We start from the raw sequence: 10,295 nt of genomic DNA, 5'->3' as shown, positions 1-10,295 counted from the left end.
AAACTGGGATTTTCAATGCTTTAGCTCTTTTCTTACAACCACTTTCTATTTTGTGATCTTGTTCTGCACATCAGAACTATATTATTTGGTTTTATTCCTTGTGATGGATGATTAAGGAAATTTGGCCTTCGTGCTCCTCATATTTATAATCCTGTGAAACAGGAAGTTATTGCTGGACAATATCATACTCCTAGTCATTCTAGTGTGCTAAATAAATGCAAATATGAATGGGAATATACTTTAGAGATATTTTACTCATTATAATCTCTAAGGGTGCCAATAATTGTGCCCAACATGCATAACATGCATATGAGAAAAACATTTTTTTCATAACGTAAGTTTCCCCCCACTTTTAATTGTTTTACTTCAATGAAAGGTTAGCATTTTGTGAATTTTTTAAATGTAAGATCATAAAGATAAACAAAGCAGATTAATTTTCATAGCCATCTTTGCTCATATTTACCAAGGGTGCCAATATTAGTGGATGGCACTGTATATTCAAAACAGAAGATATAGTTTGACTAGATGATGACAGGACTCACATATTGTTCAAAGGCGAACTTTTATGTAGTGAATTGCCAATACAATAAAGAATGCAATAAAGTTTTTTTTACATTGTGCAAAACATACCATAAAATACACTGTGATTTGTTGCCAATAATGACAAATAGCTACACTTTTTTTAGTCTTAATTTGTTAGGGACAGCTGAGTAGTTGTAACATTAAAACGCACATTCATTTGTTACAATACAAGTACAAATAAAGCAGTGCTTGTCCTAGTGTTAAAGTGAACGTACATGCAGAATCCCATGAAGAGACATTTAAATATATTACCTTCATTTACATATAAAATGCATAGCTACAGCTATAAAGAACAAGAACCCATAAGCCATCATCTAAAGATCTCAGTCCTAATAGCACAAAGTGTTGCAGGCAGTAGTAGAGTTTAAAGCTGAATGATGGTTGAGTTCAGGATTTCAGGTACGTGTTTGGTTTTAGATGACTTGGAGAGATCTCGCTGTGACAAGAAAATGACAGATTAAGAGACATTTTGACTTGTAAATATATATCTGAACATTGATATGAAATAAGGTTATTCATAATATAAACTGGATATACAGTAGTGGCCAAAATGATTAGAACACTAGTACTTTCACCAGCTAAAAATGGTTATAAGTCAGTTATTTTTTATCTTTTGCTGTAGTGTGTCAGTAGGAAACATCAGTTTACATTTCCAAAATTAATTTTGCCATTAGTTGTAATATTTCAGTGAGATTTTTGTTTGCACAAGGAGTCTGACAACAGCCAGTGCTTCACACAGAGATCTGATCTTATCATCATTCATTCGGCCTGGAATGACATGAAAAAACAGAGCAAACTGAGACAGACTAAATCTAGAAGAACTGTGGCAACGTCTCCAAGATGCTTCAAGAAACCTGCCTGCAAAGCTACAGTACTGTCATAAATAGATTTTCTATATCATTTAGCATCTATTAACTAAATTAAATCAACATTTGGTGTGACCACCTTTTGCGTTTAAAGCAGCTTTCGCCCTAGGTGCACTTTGCGCATAGTTTTTCAGGTTTCTTGAAGCATCTTGGAGACGTTGCCACAGTTCTTCCGGATTTAGTCGGTCTCAGTTTGTTTTATTTCTTCATGTCATACCAGACAGACTGGATGATGATGAGATTAGATCTTGGTGTGGAGCACTGGCTGTTGTCAGACTCCTTGTGCAAACAAAAATCTCACTGAATTATTACAATTAATGGCAAAATGAATGTTTGGAAATGTAAACTGATATTTCCTACTAACACAATACAGCAAAAGATAGAAATAACTGACTGAAAACCAATTTTAACTGGTGAAAATACTACTGTTCTAATCATTTTGGCCACCACTGTATTTACAGCCTAGAATACAGTATAAAAACAATCATATGCTGTAGCTGAACAAAGTGACAAATAAAGGCAGTCAGGCATTACTGGATTTGTAAAATAGAGATAGTGTTGGTTAGAAGATTTGGTTAGGAAAAAACAGTCCAGCTCAAAGAGAGGCCAAGAGGATGTAAAAGAGCAACTAATCAAATATTATACAAAAACCACAAATGCCTAGTGATGCATTTGTTTATATAAAATTATGAAAATCAACCAGTGTCCCACTTGCATGTGCTGTTTAAATTAAAATCCAAAAGTCAAGTGAGAATGCAACTATATTAGATATAATCTGGCAAGTATTCATGTAACAATGTACAGTCAGCCAATCACAAACCCCTTCAGCAGGGGTCACCAAACTTGGTCCTGGAGGGCCGGTGTCCTGCAGAGTTTAGCTCCACCCCTAATCAAACACACCTGAACCAGGTAATCAAGGTCTTACTAGGTACACTTGAAACTTCCACACAGGTCTGTTGAGAGTCAAACTTTGCAGGACATTGGCCCTCCAAGGCCGAGTTAGGTGACCCCTGCCCTTTAGGGTAATACAGAAACCTGTCTGTTTCAATTAGTGCTCCCTGCAGAGCCAAATGACCTCCAGCTCCCCTTCTCTGAATGTCCAGCTCCACCTCTGTGGAACTAAATAGGTGGAGTTATGTTTAGCGATAGCGTAAGGGGTAGGGTTAGGGTGTGGTTGGGGTGTCTACCTCCACCCATTACATCCAGCGAGGGGGAGCTAGAGCTCCAGCTCCTCTCATTTGGCTCTGCAGCGAACACCCTCTCGTCGGTTTTGATCACCCCCTAAAGAGGTTATTTATCAATAATTATCATCTGACTGCTTATTATCCCTATAAACTTCATAAAAGTGTTAGTTTTATTACACAGTACAAGATAAACAAAACAGTGTTAGCCAATCAAAGAGTGTTTAAGCAGCGTGTTTAACCATACAGTTAAATAGGCATAATTTATGTTTCAAAATAAGTATCTAACAAACCTTGATTATATGGATTCAGGCTTGACAGCTTCCTTTAGAAACAAGTTTTTTTTTTATTAGCATGCCAGTATATGCAATTTTTAAATAGGCATCTATACACTCATATCCTTAAAGGAATAGTTCACCCCCGTTGCTGAAAATCAATTTACTCCCAGGCCATCCAAGATATAGAGGAGTTTGTTTCTTCATCAAACCAGATTTGGTTAAACTTAGCATTACATGAATCGCTCACCAATGGATCCTCTGCAGTGAATGGGTGCCGTCAGAATGAGAATACAAACAGCTGATAAAATCATCACAACAACCCACATGACTCCAGTCCATCATGTTTTGTCTCTTGTAAAGGGTGCATTTTTCTCTCCTGATTCAGATGAGACAACTTTTTGACTGGAGAAAGCAATTTCACAGATAGAGTACTTGAATGTTAGTTTCAAGTTAAAAGCATCTTAATGATGGATTTGTTTATTAAACAGCTTTTTCATCAAGATGTTACTTGATTGACTGGAGTTATGTGGATTACTGTGATGTTTTTATCAGCTGTTTGGACTCTCATTCTGATGGCACCCATTCAGTGCAGAGGATCCATTGGTGAGCAAGTGACGTAATGCTAATTTTTTTCCAAATTAGTTCTGATAAAGAAACAAAGTCATCTACATCTTGGATGGCCTGTGGGTGAGTACATTTTCAGCAAATTTAAATTTTTGGGTGAGCTATTCCTTTAAAACACAATTTAGTTCAAACTCTTGCTCTCTTTGACCAGACTGTGAGTTACTGATGGAGAAGATGAAGAGTTTACCTGAAATTCTGAATAGGTGCTTGCGACAGAGTTAATGCTGAAGTTACGCTGTGGACTAGCTGGTACCTTCGTCATCCCAGGTACATGACAGATATTCTCCTTATTGCGTTCTTGCAAACCTTGATGAGGAGGTTTGCCATGGCCTGGAGTCTTGACATTACCCTGCTTTGAAAGGAAAACATGTAAGGAAAGAAGTAACACATTAACTTAGTCAATCAGTAAAGGAATGGGCAGATTAGTTAATTAAAAGCTTGAAAACAATGGTGCTGTTACGGCCGTGCACTGACCTTGCTTGCCGAAATTGGAGGACGCGATACAGGAGAATGACAGACAGTACCACCAAAGACAGATCGGATAGTGCTGTTAGAAGTGCCAGTACTGGAGGTAGCGTTTAGCTGAGGAAAAGCCAGAGTTAATACTGAAACAGCCATGCATTCATTAATGTATTGTGCATCAAGGTGTTTATTGAGCATAAAATCAACATGAACACCCACTTTTTACAACCCAATAAATTCCCAACGGGTAAAATCAAGTCCTGTCTTGCATGTTTTATATTGCAATACTCTTTTTTTATTCAGAAATATGACACATTACAGGTAAAATGGGTTGTGAACAGGGTTTCACATCAATTCAGCTGTCTTAATCAGAAAAATAAAATCCAATAGTACTTACCTTTCGAGCTTTACAAGGTGTTGTGCTGCCTAGAAATCTTCGTTTAGTCGGTGTCCGGATTACAGTGCCATAGACCATGTCCTCCTCTGTCTGTTTGCTCTTCTTTAGTTGCTGCATGACAGTTCTTGTATTATTAAAACCTATCAATATTAAATCTTACTCAAGGTTTTCAACTGGTCATTTTCTAGTAATGCATAATTCATAAATACAAACGACTCAGCAAATTTGCTGACTTAATTGACGGCTCTGGAGTACAAGTATATTCCTGAAAACTGAAATACATACCCGCTCCTGTTTTTCCCGCTCTTTCTCCAGCCGGTACGTCTCCCATTGATCAGTAACAAACTGCATGAACTTCTGACCATTCACCTGGAACTCTCTGTTCTGTTCATGTTCCCACTGTTCAATCTCAGCCTTCAGCTTCTTCTCAAGCTAAATGAGAGACACACAATTACTGCTGGCTAACCTTATAACACAACAAATCATCGTTCCTAAGTAAGGGGTTGGAAAGGTTTATAAAGTCCCTTATGCTCACCAAAACTGCTGTTATTTGATAAAAAATACAGTAAAAACAATAATATTCTTTTTAATATATTGTCATTAATTGAATAAATGTCATTTATTCCTGTAATAGCAAAGCTGTATTTTAAGTAGCATTACTCCATTTTACTCCAGTTTTCAGTGTCATATGATCCTTTAGAAATTATTCTAATATGCTGACTTGCTGCTCAAGAAGCATTTCTATTAATGTCAATGCTGAAAACCTATTTAATATTAACCTATCCTATTTAATATTTTTGTAGAAACCATGATTAATTTTTTAAAGTTCAAAAGAACATTTATTTTAAATTAGAAATCGCTGAAACAATGTTAAGAATCTTCAGTTTAATGCATCCTTGATGAATTAATTTATTTATTTACTTAATATATATTTATATTATTTAACTACAAAAAAAAAAAATCACTGCAATCTCACTGACCCCAAAATTTTGTATAGTAGTGCATATATATAAACACGTTTGATATTTACCTTGGGGAGACCTTTGACCAGATCAGCCCGTTGCTTCTCCTCCTTTAGAAGGTTTCCTCCTCTGTTGGTGAATCTGGTTGGATCTTTGGCCTTTTCCTACCACAAAACGTACAGTTTTAGGTGATGAATACATAGTTGAAGTCATATATTTACCTTGCAGATTCTACAAAATGTTAAATATTTTACAAAGTAAGAGGGATCATACAAAAAGCATGTTTTTTTTATGTAGTACTGACCTAAATAAGATCTTTCACATAAAAGATGTTTACATATAGCCCACAAGACAACATAATAGTTGACTTTATAAAACGGATGGACTCATATATGCAACTATTACAGAAGGTTCAAACGCTCACTGATGCACCAGAAGGGAAAAATTATGCATTAAGAGCCAGGGGTGTAAACTTTTGAACAGGATGAAGATGTGTACATTTTTCTTATTTTGCCTAAATATCATATTTTTTTTTATTTACTACTGCCCTTTAGAAGCTACAGAAGATAGATACATGTTTCCCAGAAGACAAAATGAGTTAAATTTACCCTGATCTTCAAATTCAAAATGTTTTCACCCCCTTGCCCTTAATGCATTGTGTTTCCTTCTGGAGCATCAGTGAGGGTTTAAACCTTCTGCAGTAGTTGCATATGAGTCCCTCAGTTGTTCTCAGTGTGAAAGATGGATCTCAGAATCATACAGTCACTGTTGGAAAGAGTTCAAATTCACAAAAATGCTGAAAAACATGAAACTCATGAAAAACCAACACTTTAAAAACAAAAAACAACAGCTGTGGATCATTCAGGTAACAACAAAGTATTAAGAATCAAGCGCATATATAAACTTTTGAATGGGGTCATTTTTAAAAATTCAACTATTTTTTGTCTTGTGGACTAAACATAAACATCTTTTATGTGAAAAATCTTACTCAGGTCAGTACTAAATTAAAAAAAAAACATGCATTTTGCATGATCCCTCTTATTGTGCTAAATAATTAACATTTTGCAGATTCTGCAATGTGTATGTAAACTTTTGACCTCAACTGCATATATATATGATAATATATGATGAATATTTTCAACTTACTTCAAGCTCTAAGAAAAGTCTCCAGCTTTCCTCCCACTTGTGAACACCTTCAAAAAGATCTTTATGATCCTCATAATACTGTTTAAGCCGCACTATTTCTGCATCATGTAAGCTCAGGAGTTCCTCACTGAAATCATCTGAGAGAAAAAGCAATCTTTAAACCTTTATATCATCACAAAAGACAGGCAGATTTTGAACAGTCAACAGTGTAATTACAACTCACCATCGTAATAGGGCACAAAAGCTTGCCGTTGGTCAGCGCTGTAAAAGCACTTATCCCAGAACACTGCGATCTCATTCCGAATGGCCTCGGTAACATTCTGAATATTTTTAATCTTCAGTTCCTCAAGACGTTTGACCTCAGCTTGTAACTGACAGTAGAGGACATAACAAAATTTAATCTTCTACGTTCAATACAATGGTTGGAACATTTACTTAATGCAACATTTTGTAACTGAGGTAAGGGGAAAAAAAATATGTAAAATGTGTTTTTCATAGAAGTAAAAAGTTACTAACAGCTTGCATATTTCTTTTCTTCGACAGGGTCATGTGTTCAGAAATTGCATCACGCTCTTCCTGTGGAATCTGCAACCTTTCCCATAGTTCATGGATCTTCTCCCGATAAGAGCTGCAGACACTTTCATTCTCTGCTTTTCTGCTCTCCAGCTAAAACGATAAATACTGTATTATATAATTGCTTAACAATGTTTATGGTATGTCAGATTGACCTTATGTTGTACCTGGTGAAGAAGGACTTTGAGTGAATCAATGTTTTCTGTAGACAAGCAAAAACTCTCTTCATCTTCACATACGACATCCTTTTCAAAACTAGTTTCAGGCAACTGATCCAGATCGTCCATGCAGAGTATTATCTGCTTCTTCAATGTGACAAATTCATTGTGTCTTCGTTCCTTAAAATTTACATAAAAACAGTGTATATCAAACTGAACAAAATACTTCAAGAAATTACTGAGACGTTTAAAACAAAGACTTTTTATCCTACTTTCTCAGCAGTGAGAGTGGAGATGTGTTGACGGAATTTCTCCAGCTGTTCCAGGGACGGAACAGACCCAGGAGAGATAGAAAACGGCTGCAAGCAAAGAAGGTCACAGAGATCCTGATCCTGCTCAGTTAAGGCTTTGAGTGCTTGCATTCTCTGATTTTTCTCCTTTAGCATCACTTCAACATGAGACCGGAGGTCTTTTTCCTGCTGTAGCATAGTGTTACTTTTGTCCTCCTAAAATGATTATGAACCAGAAATACAAAAAAAAAATGTTTTTCTTCATTCTGTAGGGACCACATACAAAAAAAAAAAAATTAAAGTTATGCGGCTTTTAGTCTATTAGCTATGAAGCCATTTTCCACTAGTCAAAAGTTTGGAATCATTAATGCTCAGTAATACAGTAAAAACAGTTATATTGTGAATAATATTATAATTCAAAATAACTTTTTTCTATTTAATTGTTAAAACTCAATTTATTCCTGTGATGACAAAGCTGAATTTTCCTCAGCATCACATGATCCTTCAGAAATCATTCTAATATGCTGATTTGGTGCTCAGAAAACATTTCTATTACCAATGCTGAAAACAGTTGTGCTGCTTGATTTTTTTGTGGAAACTGTGATATAGTCAAAAATAAAATAAATGTTTTATTTTTTCTTTCTATTTATCAAAGAGTCCTGAAAAAAAATGTATCACAGTTATCACAAAAATATTAATCTAAACAACTGTTTTTTAACATTGATAGTATACAGTATATCTGTTTTACTGTATTTTTGATCAAATAAATGCAGTCTTTCAAAAACATAAAAAAAAATCTTGGTTCTAATCTTTTTTCCCCTTGATATATCCCTCCCAAATTTCCCATTTCATCAGGGAATACATGTTAACATAATCTGGTCGAGCAGATGGCTACCGGGGTGTCATCTAAAGTTTGTATCCGGAGTAAATACTAACTTGAAATGGGGGAAGCTGCAGTTCCAAGCACAATTTACTCAGCTCTTTTTGACACTTCTCAATACTGGTCATCAGACGTTTCCGCAGACTCTCTTCCTCTGCAATCATCATGTCCAGAAGACTCTAAAATACAAGTTTTGTTAGTTTATCACTGAAAGCATGCTTTCATGGGCTCACCAGACATTGCACAAGTACACGCAACACTCACTTTGACATGATTCTTAACCACATTTGTTCTTTCTAATCGCTGATCCTCAGGGATGCCAATTTCCTCCCAGATGTCTTTTAGATGGCAGAGAGCTTTATTCAGACATGCCACTGATTCTGCAGCAATCACCTCACTAAAATCATTGACAGAAAGAGCAGAAAATACATTGTTGATAAACATCTATTCTTTGACAGATATATAACGTTACTTACAAATATTATCCACCAGTGATTACGTTTATTAGTAGCATTTTACACCAAGTTACACCACCATTAGTTATCTACTTAAAAAAATTGTGCGATGATGAAACGTTTTCATATATTGTCATGTATTCATTAAGTGAATGCACATAAACTGCTTTACTCAGCAATGTTTGCTATGACATTACATAAACACCCACCCATGAACTGCGATCACCTGCTATCTGTCAATAGCAGTACGAGCTGCATGGATCTCAAAAGTTAAATTACATGTAATAATCGCATGTGTGGATTCACATAATGTTAATGTCATTTTCAAAACAAGCTAACGTTACGGCTCAAACTGTATTTTGATCAAATGACACACATGCTTAACGTTAAATCTGTGTCCGCATTCGTATATAAACACGCCAAAATTATAACATATCAGCGAACATACTCACCTCTTCCTCATCCTCGCCCCAATACAAGACTTTCGCTGTTTATTTGTATTTTATACAGGAATAATTGACTGTACAGTTCTCGCACTCCGATCGTGCGCGTAACCGTTTCTGTCTGATTCAAAATATGCATCAAAACAGCGCCGCTCGTCTGATTGGCTGTTTCCAGCTCTTCTGCGCATGTGTGAGAATGTGTCAAACAGGCGGATTGTTCCACCATGACCTCAGAAACTGTTTTAAACGACCACTCCTTTTTTATGAATGATATCAACAAGTAAGTAATTGTTCAACAATATAATGGCCTGTTTTACCATTTATATCATTTATATCTTGTATTTCTGTTTTCTGCACTATTTATATTTCACGTCTGTATTATTTTGTATTTTTTGTGAGCTTTTCCATTGCGACATTTGGTTGGCTTAAAACTAGCTGCTTTTCAAGCTAGATTAAATTTATAATAGATTTAATAACCAGTCAAAAGTTTTTGAACAATAATATTAAAATAAATTTTTAATGTTTAAAGAAGTCTCTTCTTACCAAGCCTGCATTTATTTAAATCCAAAATTTTGAAATATTTTCACTATTTAAAATAACAGCTTTCTATTTATATATATTTTAAAATGTTATTTATTACAGTGATTTCAAAGCTGAATTTTTAGCATCATTACTCCAGTCACATGACCCTTCAGAAATCATTCTAATATTCAGATTTGCAGCTTTTAATAAAAAAAAACATGTATTACTCTTATGTTAAAACCAGCTGAGTTTTGTTTTTTCAGGTTTCGTTGATGAATAGAAAATTCAGAAGAGCAGCATTCATCTGAATTAGAAATCTTTTGTAACATTTAAAATGTATTTATTATCACTGTTGACCAATTTAAAGCATCCTAGCTAAATAAAAAAAAGACTCCAAGCTTTTGAATGGTGTAGTGTATAATGTTGCAAAAGCTTTTTATTTCACATAGATGCTGATCTTTGGATCTTTTTATTAA

At 35.1% G+C, this 10,295-nt stretch overlaps 1 protein-coding gene across 5 annotated transcripts; it reads right to left on the bottom strand.

Moving 5' to 3' along the window:
- Positions 1–562: 562 nt before the first annotated feature.
- On the bottom strand, positions 563–9,430 carry prc1b (protein regulator of cytokinesis 1b). Of its 5 annotated transcripts, XM_051115207.1 has the most exons (15): positions 9,307–9,430; positions 8,664–8,796; positions 8,456–8,578; positions 7,502–7,735; positions 7,239–7,409; positions 7,015–7,164; positions 6,722–6,869; positions 6,499–6,635; positions 5,421–5,516; positions 4,676–4,822; positions 4,391–4,501; positions 4,006–4,113; positions 3,719–3,883; positions 2,923–2,954; positions 563–1,018 (listed from the first exon to the last, which is right to left on the bottom strand). In XM_051115207.1, the coding sequence occupies exons 1-14, from the start codon at positions 9,315–9,317 to the stop codon at positions 2,928–2,930; spliced, it is 1,761 nt and encodes a 586-aa protein (XP_050971164.1). In that variant the 5' UTR covers positions 9,318–9,430; the 3' UTR covers positions 563–1,018; positions 2,923–2,927. The 5 variants fall into 5 exon arrangements, with proteins under 5 accessions (XP_050971164.1, XP_050971162.1, XP_050971163.1 ...); XM_051115205.1 differs by lacking the exon at positions 2,923–2,954; XM_051115206.1 differs by lacking the exon at positions 2,923–2,954 and having other exon boundaries at positions 3,719–3,880.
- Between the last annotated feature and the right edge of the window lie 865 nt (positions 9,431–10,295).

Source organism: Labeo rohita, chromosome 7 (genome assembly GCF_022985175.1).
Source record: "Labeo rohita strain BAU-BD-2019 chromosome 7, IGBB_LRoh.1.0, whole genome shotgun sequence".
NCBI lineage: Eukaryota > Metazoa > Chordata > Actinopteri > Cypriniformes > Cyprinidae > Labeo > Labeo rohita.
This window is presented reverse-complemented; position numbering and strand designations above follow the sequence as displayed.

What these genes read in the sequence shown, in the direction of transcription:
- prc1b (XM_051115205.1), bottom strand. An exon ending in CACCTTGTAAAGCTCGAAAG is followed by an intron (nt 4,114 to 4,390) that starts GTAAGTACTATT and finishes GCTTTTCCTCAG; the next exon opens with CTAAACGCTACCTCCAGTAC. An exon ending in CTCCAATTTCGGCAAGCAAG is followed by an intron (nt 3,884 to 4,005) that starts GTCAGTGCACGG and finishes TTCCTTTCAAAG; the next exon opens with CAGGGTAATGTCAAGACTCC.